Source organism: Lampetra planeri, chromosome 82 (assembly GCF_965212315.1).
Source record: "Lampetra planeri chromosome 82, kcLamPlan1.2.h2, whole genome shotgun sequence".
Taxonomy (NCBI): Eukaryota; Metazoa; Chordata; class Hyperoartia; order Petromyzontiformes; family Petromyzontidae; genus Lampetra; species Lampetra planeri.
Window position 1 is genome coordinate 5,016,170 of NC_136186.1, and position 22,750 is coordinate 5,038,919.

Consider the following 22,750-nt stretch of genomic DNA (forward strand, 5'->3'; position numbering starts at 1 on the left):
GGGTAGTAGTAGTGGGGGTAGTAGTGGTAGTGGGGTGAATGTGTGATCACAGTCAGAGTAGCAGTGACAACAACAACAACAACAACACAACAACAACAGTCACATCGCCACCGCTCCGCAGGTGTCGGGGACCTCCTCCTCCTTCCTGTCCACCCTTACTGTCCACCCTTCCACCCATCAGCACTCACCCCAACCCACATATTCACTCACTCACCCACTCACCTACCCACTCACTCACTCACCCACCCACTCACTCACCCACTCACATACTCACCGACTCACCTACCCACTCACCCACCCACTCACCCACCCACTCACCCACCCACTCACTCACCCACCCACTCACTCACCCACTCACATACTCACTCACTCACCCACTCACCTACCCACTCACCTACCCACTCACTCACTCACTCACCCACTCACTCACTTACTCATCTACCCACTCACTCACTTACTCACTCACCCACTCACCTACCCACTCACTCTCCCACTAACCCACTCACTCACCCACCTACCCCACCCCCCCCCCCACCCCACACACCACTCAATTGAGGAACTTGCGGCATCTCCTGGCCCCGCAGTCGCATGGCAGCTTGGAGCGAGCGTCCTCCAGCGGGAACTTGTAGTCGTAGGTGAGCTCCTCGCCGCGTGCGATGCGACGCAGCGCCAGGATCACGATGTGCTTGGCTCCGTCCACGCTGATGACGCGCGAGTAGCAGTTGGGCTCGCACGAGTGGTTGATGAAGCGCGCTGCGTTGCCGTGCATCGTGGCGTCCACCACCTCGTAGTCGTCCATGCGGAACATGTAGCAGCCTATGCCCTGGGGGGGGGGCGGGGGGGGGGGGTTAGTGGGGGTGTTGGTGGTGTTGTTAGTGGTGGTGTTGTTGGTGGTGTTGGTGTTGTTGGTGGTGTTCATGGTGGTGTTAGTGGTGGTGTTGGTGTTAGCGGTGTTGGTGGTGGTGTTGGTGGTGTTAGTAGTGGTGGTGTTAGTTGTGGTGGTGGTGTTGTTGGTGGTGTTGGCCACCTTCCCATCGTAGTATTTCTCGCGTTTGTCGGCCAGCACGGAGCGGATGACGACGCCGGAGTACTCCACCACCATCTCGCCAGCCTCGATGGGGCGCTTGCAGAACAGCCCTCGTCCGTGGATTCCAGACCTGCACCACCACCACCACCACCGTTACACACACACACACACAGACACACACACACACAGACACACACACTCACACACAGACACACACACACTCACACACACACACACACACAGACACACACACACACACAGACACACACACACACACAGACACACACACACACACAGACACACACACACACACAGACACACACACACACACAGACACACACACACAGACACACACACACACACAGACACACACACACAGTCACACACACACACACACACACAGACACACACACACACACACACAGACACACAGACACACACACACACAGACACACAGTCACACACACACACACAGACACACACAGACACACACACAGACACACACACACAGTCACACACACACACTCACACACACACACACAGACACACACACTCACACACACAGACACACACACACACAGACACACACACAGACACACACACACACACGCTGTGACTCACCTGTAGACTCCCACCGCTTCCTTGGAGGTCTTCTTGAGGTGCCGGAACCTCATGGCCATGGGCAGATCCAGACTCGTGGCACGTCTACACACACGTGACACACACGTGTGACACGGGACACACACGTGTGACACGGGACACACACGTGTGACACGGGACACACACGTGTGACACGGGACACACACGGGTGACACGGGACACGTGACACAAACGTGGGACACACACGGGACACGTGACACACACGGGACACGGGACACGTGACACACACGTGACACACACGTCAGCAGAGGACACACCTCCTCCTCATGCACCTAGCCTGGCACAAGCGTCGTGGTGACGTCACCGCCACTTAGTGCGGTGTCTCTGTGTCTGTGTGTGTGTGGTGTCTGTCTGCGTGTGCGGTGTCTGTGTGTGTGTGTGTGTCTCTGTGTGTGTGTGTCTGTGTGTCTGTGTGTGTGTGTCTGTGTGTGTCTGTGGTGTGTGTGTGTGTCTGTGTGTGTGTCTGTGTGTGTGTGTGTCTGTGTGTGTGACTGTGTGTGTGTGACTGTGTGTGTGTGTCTGTGTGTGTGTGTGTCTGTGTGTGTGTCTGTGAGTGTGTCTGTGTGTGTCTGTGTGTGTGTGTCTGTGTGTCTGTGTGTGTGTCTGTGTGTCTGTGTGTGTGTGTTTGTGTGTGTCTGTGGTGTGTGTGTGTGTCTGTGTGTGTGTCTGTGTGTGTGTCTGTGAGTGTGTGTGTGACTGTGTGTGTGTGTCTGTGTGTGTGTGTGTCTGTGTGTGTGTCTGTGAGTGTGTGTGTCTGTGTGTGTGACTGTGTGTGTGTGTGTGTCTGTGTGTGTCTGTGTGTATGTGACTGTGTGTGTGACTGTGTGTGTGTGACTGTGTGTGTGACTGTGTGTGTGTCTGTGTGTGTGTGACTGTGTGTACCGCGCCGACTTGAGCTGCATCTCGTCCAGGTCTTCGTCTTCGTGAGGCTGCGCCTCCGGACGCTGGCGGTGACGAGACACCAGGAAGTTGAACATGTCCACTGGGACACGGCTACACTCACACACACAGAGACACACACACACACCGTTAGCATAGACACACACACACAGACGTCGTTAGCATATACACACACACAGAGACACAGAGACACACACACACACACAGACACACACAGAGACACACAGAGACACACACAGAGACACACACACACAGAGACCGTTAGCATAGACACACACACACAGAGACACACACACAGAGACACACACACCGTTAGCATACACACACACACACACACAGACACACACACACAGAGACATCGTTAGCATAGACTCACACACAGAGAGAGACACACACACAGAGACACACACACCGTTAGCATAGACACACACAGACACACACACACACAGAGACATCGTTAGCATAGACACACACACACACACAGAGTCACACAGAGACACACAAACACACACAGACACGCCGTTAGCATAAACACACAGACACACACACAGACATACACAGACACACAGAGACAGAGACACACACACACACAGACACACACACATAGACACCGTTAGCATAGACACACACACACACAGACACACCGCACAGACACACACACACACCAGGAAGTTGAACCTGTGTGTCTGTGTGTCTCTGGGCAGGTGTGTGTGTATGCATGTGTCTTTGTGTGCCTGTGGGTGTCTTTGCGTGTGTGTAGGTGTGAGTGTGTGCGTGTAGCAGAGTGTGTCTGTCTGCGTGTCTCCGTATGTGCGTGTCTGCGTGTGTCTGCGTGTCTGTGTGTCTGCGCGTGTGTCTGTGTGCGTGTGCGCGTGTGTCTGTGTGTGATGTGGGGAGCGGTGGGGTTGTGGTGAGCGCTACGCTGCGCTATGAACCTGGCGACCCGAGTTCGATTCCCGCTCACGGCCAACACCAGTGACGATTATCTGAACAGGTCCTGGGCCTCCCCTAGGTCAACTCAGCCTTAAATGAGTACCTGGTGCGGTGTGCAAACATCGCCACTGGAGAGACAAAGGCGGCCGGGCGTGGCGCTGGCCACCCACCCCCTCGTGTGCCGTGCCGGCCTTCATAGGTGCTCGCTAACAGCACTTGCCCCTACAATCTGTTAAGGCTATACGGGGGATCTTTGCCTGTGTCTGTGTGTGTCTGTGCATGCACCTAGCCGGGCACCACCTGCTGAAGGGCTCTGTGCGAGCGGTGCCGCTGGCGTTGAGCGGCAGGGCGTGTGTCTGTGTGTGTCTGTGCGTGCGTGTGTGAGTGTGTCTGTGTGTGCGTCTGTGTGTGCGTGTGTCTGTGTGTGTGTCTGTGTGTGCGTCTGTGTGTGTGCGTCTGTGTGTGTGCGTCTGTGTGTGTGTCTGTGTGTGTGTGTGCGTCTGTGTCTGTGTGTGTGTGTCTGTGTGTGTGTGTCTGTGTGTGTGCGTCTGTGTGTGTGCGTCTGTGTGTGTGTCTGTGTGTGTGTGTGCGTCTGTGTCTGTGTGTGTGTGTGCGTGCACCTAGCCGGGCACCTGGCGAATGGTTCGGTGCGAGCCGTGCCGCTGGCGTTGAGAGGCAGGGCGGCGTTGCGGGCGCAGCGACGGTGAAAGCGGAAGTTGTGGCCGCAGCAGCGAGACGCGCCGGGGAGCTGCTCCAGCAGGAAGCAGACCGAGTCGTGGCGCAGACCCAGCAGACGCACCCCACACAGGCCTAGAGACACACACAGTGACACACACACAGTGACACACACACAGTGACACACACACAGTGACACACACACACATAGACACAGTGACACACACACAGTGACACACACACACAGTGACACACACAGTGACACACACAGTGACACACACACACAGTGACACACACACACAGTGACACACACAGTGACACACACACAGTGACACACACAGTGACACACACACACAGTGACACACACACAGTGACACACACACAGTGACACACACACACAGTGACACAGTGACACACACACACAGTGACACACAGTGACACACACATAGACACACACACACAGTGACACACACACACACACAGTGACACACAGTGACACACACATAGACACACACACAGTGACACACAGTGACACACACATAGACACACACACACAGTGACACACAGTGACACACACATAGTGACACACACAGTGACACACACACACACACAATGACACACACACACACAGTGACACACACAGTGATACACACACATACACAGTGACACACACAGTGATACACACACACACAGTGATACACACACACACACACAGACACACACACACACACACAGACACACACACAGACACACACACACACGTGTCACGTGACCGTGGTTTACCGTCAAAGATGACCGGCCTCTGCCAAGACTTCTTTCTGAGCTGCAAAACCCCGTCAGTCACCGCCTTCCACGCTTCTGTGGGTGGGGGAGAGATGTCATCATCATCACCATCATCACCATCATCACCATCATCATCACCACCATCAACATCACCAACATCATCATCACTATCATCATCACCACCACCATCATCACCATCATCACTACCACCATCAACATCACCAACATCATCATCACCACCATCATCATCATCACCACCATCATCATCATCACCATCATCTCCACCATCATCATCATCACTATCATCACCACCACCATCATCATCATCACCATCATCACCATCATCTCCACCATCATCATCAACATCACCACTACCACTATCATCATCACCACCATGAGCGTAGGCACCGTGCACGGAGCGTGAGTGCTGGGTGAGTGTTGGGTGAGTGTTGGGTGAGCACTGGGTGAGAGGTGGGTGAGTGAGTGTTGGGTGAGTGAGTGTTGGGTGAGCACTGGGTGAGTGTTGGGTGAGTGTTGGGTGAGCACTGGGTGAGTGGTGGGTGAGCACTGGGTGAGCACTGGGTGAGCGTAGGGTGAGCGTAGGGTGAGCGTAGGGTGAGCGTAGGGTGAGCGTTGGGTGAGCGTAGGGTGAGCGTAGGGTGAGCGTAGGGTGAGTGTAGGGTGAGTGTAGGGTGAGTGTAGGGTGAGTGAGTGTAGGGTGAGTGTTGGGTGAGCGTTGGGTGAGCGTAGGGTGAGCGTAGGGTGAGCGTAGGGTGAGCATAGGGTGAGCATTGGGTGAGCGTAGGGTGAGCGTAGGGTGAGTGTAGGGTGAGTGTAGGGTGAGTGTTGGGTGAGTGGTGGGTGAGTGGTGGGTGAGTGAGCGTAGGGTGAGCGTAAGGTGAGTGAGTGTTGGGTGAGCATTGGGTGAGTGTAGGGTAAGCGTAGGGTGAGCATAGGGTGAGCGTAGGGTGAGCGTAGGCACCGTGCACGGAGTGCGAGCGCACGAAAAACCCGTCGTCGCTGGCGATCTCCACGATGAGGCCGGGCTTCTCCGCCTCGCCGGGGGGGGGCGGTCGCCCCGGCAACGACCCCGACGACCCCGGCAACGACCCCGACCCCGGCAACGACCCCGACCCCGGCAACGACCCCGGCGGCGGCGGTGACCCCACGGCGGACGTGTTGGCGTTGGCGGGGGCCGAATTGGTGGCAGCGGTGGGGATTGGTTTGGTGGCAGCGGTGGGAGCTGGTTTGGTGGCAGCGGTGGGGATTGGTTTGGTGGCAGCGGTGGGAGCTGCTGGTTTGGTGGCAGCGGTGGGGGAGGAGGAGGAGGAGGGGCAATCCCACGTGGATCCAACGGCAGCAAAATCTCCGCAATCGCCGCTGTCGCTGTCGTCGTCATCATCATCATCGTAGCCGTCATCGTCGTCGTCGTCGTAGCAGTCGTCGTGACGACGCGGCTCATGCTGCGGCCGCCGCCGCTTGCCGCTCTGCTGCAGCTGCTGCTGCTGGTGGTGCTGCTGCTGCTGCTGCAGCTGCTGGTGGTGCTGGTGGTGTCGCCGGTGGTGTCGCCGCTGCCTCAGCCGCTGGCGCCGCTGGGACTCCTCGAGCTCAGCGGCAGCTTGGCGGCGCAGCAGCAGCGCCAGCAGCGGGGAGTTGAACGACTCCTCATCGGTGCCCTCCTCACACGCTGGGGGGCGGGGGGGGGGGGTGGAGAGGGAGGGAGGGAGAGAGGGAGGGGAGGGAGTGGAAGGAGGGAGGGAGGGGAGGGAGGGAGTGAAGGGAGGAGAGGGAGGGGAGGAGAGGAAGGAGAGTGAGGGAGGGAGGGAGGGAGGGAGGAGAGGGAGGGAGGGGAGGGTGGAGAGGGAGGGAGGGGAGGGAGGGGAAGGAGGAGAGTGGAGGGAGGGGAGGCAGGGAGGGGAGGCAGGGAGGGGAGGCAGGGAGGGGGGTGTTAATCAGTGAGATACAAAGACAAAGCTCCCCCGTATAGCACTCGGCAGACTGTTGGGGCAAGTGCTGCCGGCAACGAACGGCGCACTGTGGAGCACTTTGAGAATACCAACTCTACAAACCCAGATCACGACGATAATGTGCATGTGTGTGTGTGTGTCTGTGTGTGTGTGTGTCTGTGTCTGCGTGTGTGTGTGCGTGCGTGTCTGTGTGTGTGTGTCTGCGTGCGTGTGTGTATCAATGTGTGTGTCTGTGTGTGTGTCTGTGTGTGTGTCTCACGTGTACACAAGGCTGCCAGCTCCTCGGCGCGGGTGCTGAAGTTGCAAGAGGAGATCATGGTGGCGGTGGTGGCCATGGTGGCGGTGGTGGTGGCGGTGGTGGCAGGCAGATTCACGACGCCCATCCTGACGCACACAAACACAAACACGTGTCTGTCTGTCGTGCACATCTGTCTGTCGTGCAACGAATGCGCCGTCCAACCAAGTTCCTACCTGCCAATTCGGGATGAACCACAGTGAGAGAGACGCTGCGGTCAAGGGTGGTACAGGTGTGAGATGGGCACTCACCCCTCGCTAATCTCTAGCAACACACAACAGCCGGCGTGTGCCGGGCTCTGCCATCTCACATCCACTCACCCAGGGGGTTCACATACTCTCAGATTTTTTCGGTAAAGTCACCGTGTAGGTAAAAAAATAAAATAAAATAAAAATAAAATAATAAAAATCACGACAACGTTTCGGAGGCAACACACAAGTCTCAGATTTAAAGCTTCTTTCGTGACTGCAGGGATTCATCTTATTGGTTCTTTCGGTAAAGTCACGTAGAAGGGAAGTAATAAAATAATAAAAACAAAACATAATAAAATACTTCTCACAATAATTCTCACGACGTTTCGGCCACAACGCAAGCAGCTGCTTGCGTTGTGGCCGAAACGTCGTGAGAATTATTTTATTATGTTTTGTTTTTATTATTTTATTACTTCCCTTCTACGTGACTTTACCGAAAGAACCAAGAAGACAAGTCTCCATCATCAGCTGTGGGACCGTCACAGCTAAAATTACTGCATCAAGTGAGGAAAATTCGAAAAGACCAACCCTTAAATACAAGTTAGGGGGGGAGGGGATTATCTGAATGTGGTAGCCAGGGAATGGGACGTGTTGGGGTGGTGGCCGGGCTACGAGAGACATTGGTCAGCTTCAAATCTACAATTACCCAGGAGGGCTGTGTACAGTACAGCGGACATCACAACGCGTACAGTACAGACACATTCTTAGGTTTTTTCGGTAAAGTCGCATAGGTAAAAAATTAAAATTAATAAAAGTAAAATTAAAATAAAATAAAAATCACGACGTTTCGGAGGCAACACAAGCCTCCGTCTTCAGGTGGAACTGTCACAGCACGATGGCTGTATCAAGTGAGAGAGATTCCAAGAAAACGGTCCTTGTATATATACTGGTTGAGGGTGGGGGGAGCCAAGGTAGGCCCTGAATATTATTTCTGTGAGGTTCGGTGCGGCTGAAGCACGCTGTTAGGAATGAGCCTTTGTTGTGTAAACTAGGTGCGGCTGCTGTAAAGGTTCGTGTGAAAGGGACTGAGCCTTTTGTTATGTAGAGGTGGTGCGGCTGAAATCGCTGCCAGGAAATGAGTCTTTGTTGTGTAGAATGGTTGACTGAGCCTTTTTGTTATGTAGAGGTGGTGCGGCTGAAATCGCTGCCAGGAAATGAGTCTTTGTTGTGTAGAATGGTTGACTGAGACTATTGTTATGTAGAGGTGGTGCGGCTGAAATCGCTGCCAGGAAATGAGTCTTTGTTGTGTAGAATGGTTGACTGAGCCTTTTGTTATGTAGAGGTGGTGGGGCTGAAATCGCTGCCAGGAAATGAGTCTTTGTTGTGTAGAATGGTTGACTGAGCCTTTTGTTATGTAGAGGTGGTGCGGCTGAAATCGCTGTCAGGAAATGAGTCTTTGTTGTGTAGAATGGTTGACTGAGACTATTGTTATGTAGAGGTGGTGCGGCTGAAATCGCTGCCAGGAAATGAGTCTTTGTTGTGTAGAATGGTTGACTGAGCCTTTTGTTATGTAGAGGTGGTGCGGCTGAAATCGCTGTCAGGAAATGAGTCTTTGTTGTGTAGAATGGTTGACTGAGACTATTGTTATGTAGAGGTGGTGCGGCTGAAATCGCTGCCAGGAAATGAGTCTTTGTTGTGTAGAATGGTTGACTGAGCCTTTTGTTATGTAGAGGTGGTGCGGCTGAAATCGCTGCCAGGAAATGAGTCTTTGTTGTGTAGAATGGTTGACTGAGCCTTTTGTTATGTAGAGGTGGTGCGGCTGAAATCGCTGTCAGGAAATGAGTCTTTGTTGTGTAGAATGGTTGACTGAGACTATTGTTATGTAGAGGTGGTGCGGCTGAAATCGCTGCCAGGAAATGAGTCTTTGTTGTGTAGAATGGTTGACTGAGCCTTTTGTTATGTAGAGGTGGTGCGGCTGAAATCGCTGCCAGGAAATGAGTCTTTGTTGTGTAGAATGGTTGACTGAGCCTTTTGTTATGTAGAGGTGGTGCGGCTGAAATCGCTGCCAGGAGATGAGTCTTTGTTGTGTAGAATGGTTGACTGAGCCTTTTGTTATGTAGAGGTGGTGCGGCTGAAATCGCTGCCAGGAAATGAGTCTTTGTTGTGTAGAATGGTTGACTGAGCCTTTTGTTATGTAGAGGTGGTGCGGCTGAAATCGCTGCCAGGAGATGAGTCTTTGTTGTGTAGAATGGTTGACTGGGCCTATTGTTATGTAGAGGTGGTGCGGCTGAAATCGCTGCACCTGAAGACGAAAGTTTGTGTTGCCTCCGAAACGTCGTGATTTTAATTGTATTTCTATTTTACTTTCATTAATTTTTTACCTACGTGACTTTACCGAAAAAACCTAAGAATATGAATCCTTGCAGTCACAAAAGCTTCAAATCTAGAATCAGGTGGTAGTGATGGAGGTGATGGTGGTGGTAGTGGTAAAGGTGGTAGTGGTGGTGGTAGTGGTGGTAGTGGAGGTGGTAGTGATGGAGGTGATGGTGGTGGTGGAGGTGTTAGTGGTAAAGGTGGTAGTGGTGGTGGTGGTAGTGGTGAAGGTGATAGAGTTGGTAGTGGTGGTGGTGGAAGTGGTAGTGGTGGTAGTAGTGGTGGTGGTGGAGGTGGTAGTGGTAAAGGTGGTAGTGGTGGTGGTAGTGGTGGTAGTGGAGGTGGTAGTGATGGAGGTGGTAGTGATGGAGGTGATGGTGGTGGTGGTGGTGGTAAAGGTGGTAGTGGTGGTAGTGGAGTTGGTAGTGATGGAGGTGGTGGTGGTGGAGGTGATGGTGGTGGTGGTAAAGGTGGTAGTGGTAGTGGAGGTGGTAGTGGTGTAGGTGGTAGTGGTGGAGGTGGTGGTGGTAGTGATGGCAGTGGAGGTAATGGTGGTAGTGGTGGAGGGTTGTGGATGAGAGCTTCACCTCTCCACCCTCTCATCGTCTTCATCGTCGTCGTCATCTTCCTCCTCCTCTGCCTCGTCTCCCGTGTCCCCAAATTCCGACAGATTGAACGACGGCATCTTGATGCGGACACGCTTGTTGCTGCAACATCGTCAACAGCAACATCGGCATCAACAGCAACATCGTCAACATCGTCATCATCGTCATCATCGTCATCATCTTCAGCATCATCATCATCGTCATCATCGGCATCATCATCAACAGCAACATCGTCAACATCGTCATCATCTTCAGCATCATCATCATCATCGGCAACATCGTCATCATCGTCAGCAACATCGTCATCATCGTCATCATCGTCAACAGCAACATCGTCAACAGCAACATCGTCATCATCATCATCGTCATCGTCGTCATCATCGTCATCATCATCATCGTCGTCAGCACCACCACCACCACACGAGAGGAGACTAATACTCACAGCGACAGAGTGGCCTGGGGCTTACAGCTTCCCACACCTCACCGCCACGCCCCCTTCAATCTTTTGTTCAGACACACACACAGCCACACACACAGACACACACAGCCACACACACAGACACAGACACACACACACATAGACACACAAACACACATCTCCTCACTCACCCGTGCTGCGTCCCCGCTGCCCCAGACTCATCGCCACCAACGCCACCGGCACCGCCGCGGGCACCAGCAGCGACCTCGTCCCTCCACCTCTTCTTGCCCCTTGCGTCTCCCGCAGCAGCAGCAGCCGCAGCTGGAGCAGCCGCAGCAGGAGGCTGCTGCTGCTGCTGCTGCTTCGAGGGCAACGGCAGGAAGTCGCCGCCGGCGCGGAATACTCTGCACAGCGATTCCAGTCCCAGCTGGCAGCTCTCCGCCAGCTTGCCTGCCGGGGCAAACGACGGCACAGCCGACGGCGCCGGCATCGGCGCCCTGGCGTTTGATGCCTTCTGCTGCTGCTGCAGCTGTTGTAGCTGCTGCTGATGCTGCAGCTGCTGCTGCTGCTGCGTCGTCGGTGGCTGCTGCTGCTGCTGCTGCGGTTGTTGTTTGGGCTTCGGACGCCTCGTGGTGGTGGCGGTGGTGGCGGTGGTCGTGGTGGTGGCGGCGGCGGCGGCAGCTGCCAGCGCCGCGCCAAACGGGTTCCACAGGGAGGAGGCGGTAGTGGCGGTACTACTACCACCACAACCGGCACCGCCGCCGGGTGCTAGCCGCCCACATCCTGCTGCTGCTGCTGCGGTGGTGGTGGTGGTGACGCCTATGCCGACGCTGGTGGTCGTGGTCGTGGCGCTCATCATCGTGGTGGTGGTGACGCCGCCGCCGCCGAACCCGAAGCAACTGCGCGACGGATCCGGCGCCGGCCTGGCACCGACGCCGTAGAGCCCCGACATCGCGGCAAACTGCTGCCGCTGCTGCTGCAGCTGCTGCTGTTGCTGCTGCAGCTGCTGTAGTTGCTGCTGCTGTTGTTGCTGCTGCTGTTGCTGCAGCTGCTGTTGCTGCTGCTGCTGTTGCTGCTGCTGCTGTTGCTGTTGCTGCAGGGTTTTGGCAATGCTGGGAGGCGGTGGCGGCGGCGGCGGACCGACCGCCGGCGCCGGCTGCGCGAAGTTGAGCGGCGAGCCGACTGCCAGGAAGCGCAGCATGAAGTTGCCGGCACCGCCGCCACCGCCGCGGTCAAAACCAGCGGCGGCCTCGGGCGACATCATCAGCTGGTGCTGCTGCTGGTGGTGCTGGTGCATCATGGACGAAGGCAGAGAGATGATGGTCACGTTGGAGTTGCCGGCGGCCCCCACGCTGGCGCCGCCCACGCCGGCGAGCAGCTGGTGCTGGTGGTACTGCCGGTGCTGGCTGCCGAACAGCACCAGCGGCTGCGGCGTCGGCCGCGACGCCGGCTGAGCGGCGCCGTCCGGCATCTTGCCGAGGAACGGCGGAGGAGGCGCCGGCGGGGACACGAGGCTGGCGCCGGAGCCGTCGGCCGAGACGAGGAAGACCCGGGGCGGGGGGAGGGTCGGGGGCGGAGCGTCGGGCGGCCCCGGCGAGGGAACCGCCGAGGTCACCGCCGGCGCTCCGTGGCCGTTGGGGAGCGGCGGCGGCGGTGGCGGCGGCGGTGCGAACGACCAGGTGAGGCCCGGCGATGAGAGCGTGAACATCGGCGGCGCCGCGGTGAACGGGACGACGCACGCCGCCGTCGGGAGGGTCCACGTCGCCGTGGAAGGAGCCGCGAGTGTCGGCGCGGTCGCCGCGGCAACCGCGGTCGCCGCGGTAACCGGAGTTTCCGCGGTCCTTGAAATTGCAGCGGTCCCCGTGGTCGCCACGGTAACCGCGGTCCCCGTAGTCGCCACGGTAACCGCGGTCCCCGTAGTGGCCACGGAAACCGCGGTCCCCGTAGTCGCCACGGTAACCGCGGTCCCCGTAGTGGCCACGGTAACCGCGGTCCCCGTAGTCGCCACGGTAACCGCCGCGGTCGCCACGGTCCCCGAAGTTTCCGCATTACTTGAAGTTGAAACGGTCCCCGCAGTCGCCACGGTAACCGCGGTCGCCACAGAATTTTCCCCTGGCCCCTCCTCCTCCTCCGCCTCTTCCTCCTCGCGCAAGGGGTTGCCGTGGCGAGTTGCCACGGCGACAGCCGCGGCCGTGGCAACCGCCTCCGCCGCCGCAGCTGGAACGCTCCGACTACGGCGACCGATCGGCTCCGCTCTCCCTACCACGCCGGAACCGCCGCCACCGCCAGAAGCGCCACCACGGGCGTTGCCGGCGCGGCAGTCGAGGCTGTGGGTGCGGCGCAGCTGCCGGCCGCTGGCGGCGCCGCCGGCGCCATCCCCGGCTCGCCGGAGGTCCACGAAGCTCGACTGAAGTTTGGGGTCCGTGAGCAGCAGCTGGGCAATGGAGACCGGCAGGTGGAAAGAGGTGGAGGTGGTGGTGGCATCGCCGCCGTGGCCACTGCCAGCCGCAGAAGTAGCCGCAGAAGTAGCCGCAGAAGTAGTGGCAGAAGTAGTGGCAGATGTAGCGGCAGAAGTAGCCGCAGATGTAGTGGCAGAAGTAGCCGCAGAAGTAGCCGCAGCGGCAGCGTCACCGGCAACACCGCAACTACCGGCGGTAGCGGCGTCATTAGCGGCGGCGGTGGCACCGTCACCGTCACTGTCACCACGACCGTCGGAGGCCTTGACGGCCGTCGTCCCGGCCGCACGTCGCTCCATTGCCGCAGCCGCCGGTGACGCCGCGACCGGCGTTGGCGTCGTCGATGCGCCGGCGCTACCGGCACCGCTGCCGCTTGCGGACGCCGCCTCGCCGTCACCGTCGCCAGCGCCGTTGTCCTCGCCGTCGTCGTCCGCGCCATCCACCTGCCCGCCGATCCGCGTCTCCCCCTCCTCCTGCGCCGGTAGCGGCGGCGAGCGATGATCGCCGGCGGTGACGGCGTTGGCGGCGCCGACGTCGGAGAAGACGAGGCGCGGCAAAGCGGAGTAGCGGCCACCGCAGCCGCCGCCCTCGTCGTCGTCAGAGGAAGGAATCGGAGCTGCCGCTGGAGCCGCATCGTCGTTGTCACCCTGCTGCTGCTGCTGCAGCTGTAGCTGCTGATGCTGCTGCTGCTGATGCAGCTGCTGCTGTAGCAGCTGCTGCTGCAGCATCTCGTCCAACAGGAGGTGGAGCTCCGGGTCGGCCAGCGCCGCCGCCGCCGACGCCTCCGCCGAGGCCTCGTCGCCGTGGCGACCGGAGGGAAGGCCGCCGCCGCCGGGGCGGTACGGGAGCTGCCCGGGCGGAGGGGCGAGGAGGGCGGCCGGGGGGGGGGCAACGCGCCGCTCCAGGTCGTCCTCCTCCCTGTCCGCGGCCAGCTCCTCTAACGCAAACTGGTACCTGGCCGAAACGACGGACCCCGCCGTGGCCGCCGGGTCCCGCGGCGACGCCGCCGACGTCTCCCCGACGTCGGTGGGGAGCGGCGCGAGAGCCTCGCCGTCACCGCCCCCCGCCGCCCCCCCGATGGACATGGCCACGACGCTCAGCAGCTGCAGGTCGGGAGAGCTGAACGGGGCGAGCGCAGACAGCTCGCAGTCCGGCTGGTGGTGGTGGGCGGTGGTGGTCGGGGGAGATTGGTGGGGGGGGGCAGCAGCGTGGTGGTGGGGGGGGGGCATCTCCTCGTCGCCCGTTGGAGGATGAGGAGGAGGAGCGGGAGGCTCGGATTTTCCACAGAGGGCATTCAGAGGCCTTGCCTGATGCTGCTGCTGATGTAGCTGCTGCTGCTGATGTAGCTGCTGCTGCTGATGTAGCTGCTGCTGCTGATGATGTAGCTGCTGATGATGATGATCGTGGTTGAGCAGCCCGACCAAATCAAGGCAATCGGCCAGCCCCTCCTCAACGGAGACACCACCACCACCACCAACGACACCAACACCACCACCAACACCACCACCGACACCGTCACCACCGCAAGGCAGCAGCGAGCGCTCGCTGCTCCTGTGCAGCTCAGGCTGCTGAGTTAGACTCCTGCCCAGTGGTGTCCCCTTCTCCTGCTGCTGCTGCTGCGGCTGCTTCTCCTGCTGCGGCTGCTGCTGCTGCGGCTGCTGCTGCAGGTGGTGATGGGCGACGGGCACAGACACCAACGTCGAGCCGGACGACGCCGACGAGGACGACGAGGAGGACGAGGACGAGGAGGAGGCGGCGATGGCGGTGATCCGCGGTGGCCGTGCCGGCGCCGGCGGCGACAGGAGGTAGTGCGGTTTTCGCGCGGGGATCCGCCGGCGCACCGGGGAGACCGACTCGTCGCTGACCATGATGATGTGAGACGCTCGGCGGGGCGGGCTCCCTGGGGAGGCACGCGGGGGGGGGTTGTAGAGTATAGTGTAGTGTGTAGTGTATAGTGTAGTGTATAGTGTAGTGTATAGTGTAGTAGTGTAGTAGTGTATAGTGTAGTAGTGTATAGTGTAGTAGTGTATAGTGTAGTGTATTAGTGTATAGTGTAGTAGTGTATAGTGTAGTAGTGTATAGTGTAGTAGTGTATAGTGTAGTGTATAGTGTAGTGTAGTAGTGTAGTAGTATAGTGTAGTAGTGTATAGTGTAGTAGTGTATAGTGTAGTGTAGTAGTGTAGTAGTGTGTAGTGAGTAGTGTAGTAGTGTATAGTGTAGTATAGTAGTGTATAGTGTAGTGTATAGTGTAGTGTGTAGTAGTGTATAGTGTAGCAGTGGAGAAGTGTAGGGTAGCAGTGGAGAGGTGTAGGGTAGCAGTGGAGAAGTGTAGGGTAGCAGTGAAGAAGCGTAGGGTAGCAGTGGAGAGGTGTAGGGTAGCAGTGGAGAGGTGTAGGGTAGCAGTGGAGAGGTGTAGGGTAGCAGTGGAGAAGCGTAGGGTAGCAGTGGAGAGGTGTAGGGTAGCAGTGGAGAAGTGTAGGGTAGCAGTGGAGAAGTGTAGGGTAGCAGTGGAGAGGTGTAGGGTAGCAGTGGAGAAGTGTAGGGTAGCAGTGGAGAAGTGTAGGGTAGCAGTGGAGAAGTGTAGGGTAGCAGTGGAGAAGTGTAGGGTAGCAGTGGAGAGGTGTAGGGTAGCAGTGGAGAAGTGTAGGGTAGCAGTGGAGAAGTGTAGGGTAGCAGTGGAGAAGTGTAGGGTAGCAGTGGAGAGGTGTAGGGTAGCAGTGGAGAAGTGTAGGGTAGCAGTGGAGAAGTGTAGGGTAGCAGTGGAGAGGTGTAGGGTAGCAGTGGAGAAGTGTAGGGTAGCAGTGGAGAGGTGTAGGGTAGCAGTGGAGAAGTGTAGGGTAGCAGTGGAGAAGTGTAGGGTAGCAGTGGAGAAGTACAGAGTAGCAGTGGAGAAGTGTAGGGTAGCAGTGGAGAGGTGTAGGGTAGCAGTGGAGAAGTGTAGGGTAGCAGTGGAGAAGCCAGCAGAAAGCGACTGGAGTGTGACGAAAAAGCCGATAAAGAGCGACTGAGTGTGACGAAAAAGCCGATAAAGAGCGACTGAGTGTGACGGAAAAGCCGATAAAGAGCGACTGAGTGTGACGAAAAAGCCGATAAAGAGCGGCTGGAGTGTGCCGGAGAGAGTGGAGAGGAGAGTCGGCAGAGTGAGAGACGCGGAGCGAGCGACGCGGAGCGAGCGAGCGGAGAGCGCGGAGGAGGAATGTTGATCGGTGTTTGCGGAATAAAGTGAGAAAGAAAAGCCAGAAGCTGTCGTGCCGAGTGCAGCACTACATATACATGTGGTGATGGGCAAGCAGGCGAGGTCTGAGCTGGAAAGGAATCCATTTCCGCACGGGAGCACGTCAGCTGTGTTAATGCGGCGACGGAAGCTCATTTCATGCTAATCTCTCTCTCCCTAATCTCCCCTATTAACACAGCTGACATGATTTTTCGATTTAAAGCTTTCGTAACTGCAGGGATTCATCTTCTTGGTTCTTTCGGTAAAGTCATCACGTAGAAGGGAAGTAATGAAATAATAAAAATAAAACAATATTACGTTTTATCTTTTATTTTTATTATTTTATTACTTCCCTTCTACGTGACTTTACCGAAAGAACCAAGAAGACAGCTGACAACCTCGGTGTAGCGGCTCTCTCGCTGTGTTTGTTCCTGGTTCAGCAGTTCCACTGCTGGATGATTTTTCCCGCCGGAGGACGACCTCTTGTGTTGCGATCGAAACGTCGTGATTTGTAATTTTTAGTTTTATTTTATTTTCTACCTACGTGACTTTACCGAAATAACCAAATAGTATAGTGTATAGTGTAGTGTATAGTGTAGTCTAGTAGTGTGTAGTGTAGTAGTGTGTAGTGTAGTAGTGTATAATGTAGTGTAGTAGTGTATAATGTAGTGTAGTAGTAGTATATGATGTAGTGTCGTAGTATATAATGTAGTGTAGTAGTGTGTAGTGTAGTGTAGTAGTGTGTAGTGTAGTGTAGTAGTATATAATGTAGTGTAGTAGTAAATAATGTAGTGTAGTAGTATATAATGTAGTGTAGTAGTATATAATGTAGTGTAGTAGTGTATAATGTAGTGTAGTAGTAGTATATGATGTAGTGTCGTAGTATATAATGTAGTGTAGTAGTGTATAGTGTAGTGTAGTAGTGTAGTATACAGTGTAGTGTAGTAGTGTATAATGTAGTGTAGTAATAGTTTATAATGTAGTGTAGTGTATAGTGCAGCGTATATTTGCTGCTGTGTGTGTATCCTCACCAGGGTTTTCGTACGAGGCCACGGCAGCGGCCTTTGCCGCAGCGGCTCCGCCGTCACCGCCGCCGCCGCGCGGAGACCCCGGGGACTTTCCGATTGCCGGGGCCTTGCCGCAGGCCTCGGCGGAGGGCCCGGCCCCTCCGACGTTGGCGGCGGCGGCGGCCGCCAACGTCGCCAGCGCCGGCACCGTCTCGACCGTCCCGGCCGCGTCGTCTGGGTCCCGGGGAGGGGAGGGGGAGTCAGAGCGTGCGGTGAGGGACGCCCACGACCCCCTCTCGCGCACGTCGCAGGGAGGACACCGCAAGCCGTCCCGGCTGCTGCGGCGTCGTCCCGGTGCCGCCGGCGCTCGCCAAACCGTGAGACCGACCCCCGCTGGGCAAGACGATCACGGGGAGAGCTGCCCCCCCCCACCACGCATGGACCCCCACTACGACTGCACGAGACTGGACCTCCCCCCCCCCGTGCCTGTACGTGCGTGGTGCTCACCCCGTGTGTGCTTGTGCGTGTGTGCTTGTGTGTGCGTGGTGCTCACCGCGTGTGTGCCTGTGCGTGTGTGTGCCTGTGCGCGCGTGGTGCTCACCCCGTGTGTGCTTGTGCGTGCCTGTGCGTGCCTGTGTGTGCCTGTGTGTGTGTGTGGCGCTCACCCCGTGTGTGCTTGTGTGTGCGTGGTGCTCACCCCGTGTGTGCCTGTGCGTGTGTGCCTGTGCGTGCGTGGTGCTCACCCCGTGTGTGCTTGTGTGTGCCTGTGTGTGCCTGTGTGTGCCTGTGTGTGCGTGCCTGTGCGTGCCTGTGTGTGCCTGTGTGTGTGTGTGGTGCTCACCCCGTGTGTGCCTGTGCGTGTGTGCCTGTGCGTGCGTGGTGCTCACCCCGTGTGTGCTTGTGTGTGCCTGTGTGTGCCTGTGTGTGCCTGTGTGTGTGTGTGGCGCTCACCCCGTGTGTGCTTGTGTGTGCCTGTGTGTGCCTGTGTGTGCCTGTGTGTGCCTGTGTGTGTGTGTGGCGCTCACCCCGTGTGTGCTTGTGTGTGCCTGTGTGTGCCTGTGTGTGCGTGCCTGTGTGTGCGTGCCTGTGTGTGCCTGTGTGTGTGTGTGGCGCTCACCCCGTGTGTGCTTGTGCGTGCCTGTGTGTGCCTGTGTGTGTGTGCCTGTGCGTGCCTGTGTGTGCCTGTGTGTGTGTGTGGCGCTCACCCCGTGTGTGCGTCTCCGTGCTGTGTGACTGGGTGCTATTCACGTCCGGAGCCGCGGGTTTGGGTCGGAACTCGAGAATGCGGCAAGTGTAGACGCAGCGGCGCCCAGCGTGGACCGTGCTCCAGTAGACGCGACGACACCTACACATAGACAATCACATGCATTAGCATCATTTTAGATAAGTACGTATTTTTTCATTTAATACATTTTTTTTCAAGACCCCCACATATACAGCAGTGTCTATGTGTGTGTGTCTATGTGTGTGTGTCTATGTGTGTGTGTCTGTGTGCATCTATGTGTGTGTCTATGTATGTGTGTGTCTGTGTTTGTGTGTCTATGTGTGTGTGTGTCTATGTGTGTGTGTGTGTGTCTATGTGTGTGTCTATGTGTGTGTGTGTCTATGTCTGTCTGTGTCTTTGTGTGTGTCTGTCTGTGTGTGTATGTGTCTATGTCTGTCTGTGTGTGTCTAAGCGGTGTGTCTCACGTGTATCCAATGGGGTAGAGGAAGCCATCGCACTCTGACAGCTCTGTTAGGACTCCCAGGGCATCGATAGTGAGAGAGCCTGCAGACAGATACACACACACAGACACACACATAGATACACACACACATAGACACACACACAGACACACACACAGACACAAGCACACACACAGAAACACACACACACATAGACAACAACAACCGCCATTCGCCACTGTTCCTGGTGGTCGAAGATTGGATCACATTTCGATTTAAAGCTTTCGTGACTGCAGGGATTCATCTTCTTGGTTCTTTCGGTAAAGTCACGTAGAAGGGAAGTAATAAAAAAACATAATAAAATAATTCTCACGACGTTTCGGCCACAACGCAAGCAGCCGTCCTCAGGTGAGGGCGGCTGCTTGCATCGTGAGAATTATTTAATTATGTTTTGTTTTTATTATTTTATTACTTCCCTTCTACGTGATTTACCGAAAGAACCAAGAAGATTGGATCACAGTTTTTCCCCTAATGATGGTAATAGGTGTGGTGCTGCAGGTTACTTTTTTGATGGAATTAAATAGTGATTTGTGATCGCGGGCTATTGAGGCAGATTCCATCTCCTCAGCAACCCGCGACCACCACCCATCCTTGCAGCGCCTCACGGCTCTCCGAACCTCCGAGCGAAGGCTTCGGTAAGCCTCCTCATTCTCCGACGTGGGATGCTGTAGCCGATGAGAGTGGGCCTGTCGCTTTTTCTCAGCCAGCTTGAACACCTCCTCTGTCAGTCAGGGTCTCTGGGGAGGTCTGGACCGTGTACCCAAAGCAGCCATTGCAGCTGCCTGAGTCAGTCCTAAACCTCGCCCATTTACCTTCGACATCAGGAGGAGTGGGGGACGATGCCAACCCCAGCCGCAAGCGATGATGAAATTCTCGCTTGCAACTTTAATCAGCTAGCTGAGACCAGGCCACCTTAGATTTCAATGAGGTCCAGGGTGTACACCCACCACCGGAGTGGAAGAATGGCAGGCGCATCTTACAGATGACTAGTCGATGGTCAGAGGATAGATCAGCTCCACGGTAGGTCCTGGTGTCAAGGACATGGGCTCGCATCCGCTGGTCCGTCACTATGTAGTCCAGCAGATGTTCTTGCTTGGACCCGGCATGCATCCATGATGTTGTGTGGATGCGCTGATGCCGGAAGAGCGTGTTGGTAATTACAAGCCCATGGGCTGCACAAAAATCTAGCAGCCTCCTACCGTTGTTATTGAGCTGATCTGGCCCATGCCTTCCAATCACTCCAGACCAGGTGCCAGCATCATGGCCAACTCAGGCATTGAAGTCACCCAACAAGATGACTATCCCGAGGGGCCACTTTAGCCAACACCTGTGACAGGAGGTCATAGAAGGCATCCGACTCATCGGCCTTGCCTGCATCCCTCCACGGATGTTCGTCTTCTGTGGGGGCATAAGTAACCACGACCACCACTCCTCGCTTCCGGTTGATGGGAAAACGAGCCCAAAGTAGCCTGGGGCTTACAGCTTTCCACACCTCACCACCACGCTCCCACGCCCCCTTCATTCTTTTGTTCAGAAGAAGAGCCACACCCTGTTGTTTGGCAGTCTCCTGCCCCGAGTGGAAAACTGTCCACCCCTCATGGTGGCAGGAGCCAGAGCCGGTCCACCAGACCTCCTGAATGCCACAAAGATCCAGGCGGTACCGGTCCAGCTCCCGACAGAGGAGTGGCAGCCTCTCCTCCGCAGTGAGCGTTCGAACATTCCACGTGGCCACACGAAGTGGCTTTTTGTTGTTTCTGGAGGAGCCCCGAGGGTAAACATTCAGTCTCCTGGCTCCGCCAAATGGGGTTGGGCCAGGAGACGTCATAGACGCCTGTCCCCCCGGGGCCTCCGGCACAAGCTTATTAATTAGATATTTTAGACGTGGTTTAGTGGTAATTTATTAAAGGTAGAGGTGTTACCAGCCCCTCACACCTGTCCAGAGCCCCCATTTGGCCACTGTGGTGGTCACAGATGCCATGTAGGGAAAGGCCAATCTGAATTGGCCCTCCCCCCACAGCACTGTCCACGACAGCGTTGCCCGTCCGGCACCGCGAGGAGGTAGGGGGTTGTTTTACAGGATACAGACACACACACACACACAGACACAAACACAGACACACACAGAAACAGACACACGCACACAGACACACACGTACGTGCGAGTGCGTGTGTATGTGCGTGTGTATGTGCGTGTGTACGTGTGTGTGCGAGTGCGTGTCTGTGTGTGAGCATGGGTGTACGTGCGTGTGTCTGCGCGTGTACATGAGTGCGTGTCTGTGAATGTCTGTGAATGTCTGTGCGTGTCTGTGCGTGCGTGTGCGTGCCTGTGTGTGCGTGCCTGTGTGTGCGTGCCTGTGTGTGTCTGTGTGTGTGTCTGTGTGTGCGTGTCTGTGTGTGCGTGTCTGTGTGTGCGTGTCTGTGTGTGCGTGTCTGTGTGTGCGTGTCTGTGTGTGTGTGCGTGTCTGTGTGTGTGTGCGTGTCTGTGCGTGCGTGTCTGTGCGTGCGTGTCTGTGTGTGTGTCTGTGTGTGTGTGTCTGTGTGTGTGTGTGTGTGTCTGTGTGTGTGTGTCTGTGTGTGTCTGTGTGTCTGTGTGTGTGTGTCTGTGTGTGTGTGTGTGCTTGTGTGTGTGTGCGTGTCTGTGTGTGCGTGTCTGTGTGTGCGTGTCTGTGTGTGTGTGCGTGTCTGTGTGTGCGTGTCTGTGCGTGCGTGTCTGTGCGTGCGTGTCTGTGTGTCTGTGTGTGTGTGTCTGTGTGTGTGTGTGTGTCTGTGTGTGTCTGTGCGTACCGATGATCATCCGCACGGACTCCGGGCTGATGCCGTGGAGGAATTTCTTCTTGAGGGCCAAACCCTCGACTTGCACGAAGACTCGGCGAGACACGGCAAAGTCTCCCTCACACAGCGTCTACAGACACACAGAGAGACACACACACAGAGACACACACAGAGACACACACAGAGACACAGAGACACACACAGTGAGACACAGAGACACACAGAGACATACACACAGAGACACACACAGACACACACACACAGAGACACAGTGAGACAGAGAGGCACACAGAGACACACACAGAGACACACACACAGAGAGAGACACACACAGAGACAGAGACACACACACAGAGACAGACACAGAGACAGGCACAGTGAGACAGACAGGCACAGTGAGACAGAGAGACACACACAGAGACACACACAGACACACAGAGACCCACACAGAGACACACATAGTGAGATACAGAGACACACAGAGAGTCACACAGAGACACACAGAGACACACAGAGACACACAAAGACGTGCAGTGTGTGTCTGTGTGTGTCTCTGTGTGTGTCTCTGTCTCACTGTGTCTGTGTGTCTGTGTGTGTGTGTGTCTCTGTGTGTCTCTCTCACCCGCGTGGTGACGAGCGAGGCGTGGCGGGTACAGAAGACCTGCTTGTCCTGCTGGAAGCAGCATTGGGCGCGACGTGCACACATGTAGTGTGTGTGTGTGTCTCTGTGTGTGTGTCTGTGTGTCTCT

The 22,750-nt window shown here is 56.3% G+C and overlaps 1 protein-coding gene across 1 annotated transcript; it reads right to left on the reverse strand.

The window, feature by feature from the left end:
• Positions 1-317: 317 nt before the first annotated feature.
• Positions 318-22,715, reverse strand: LOC144738402 (uncharacterized). The gene is made up of 15 exons (XM_078621438.1): positions 22,624-22,715; positions 22,014-22,131; positions 19,194-19,272; positions 18,710-18,849; positions 17,529-17,738; positions 11,019-15,183; positions 10,392-10,511; positions 7,205-7,329; positions 5,961-6,665; positions 4,979-5,053; positions 4,153-4,330; positions 2,570-2,680; positions 1,649-1,732; positions 1,028-1,157; positions 318-823 (listed from the first exon to the last, which is right to left on the reverse strand). The coding sequence occupies exons 1-15, from the start codon at positions 22,705-22,707 to the stop codon at positions 548-550; spliced, it is 6,600 nt and encodes a 2,199-aa protein (XP_078477564.1). The 5' UTR covers positions 22,708-22,715; the 3' UTR covers positions 318-547.
• Positions 22,716-22,750: the final 35 nt, after the last annotated feature.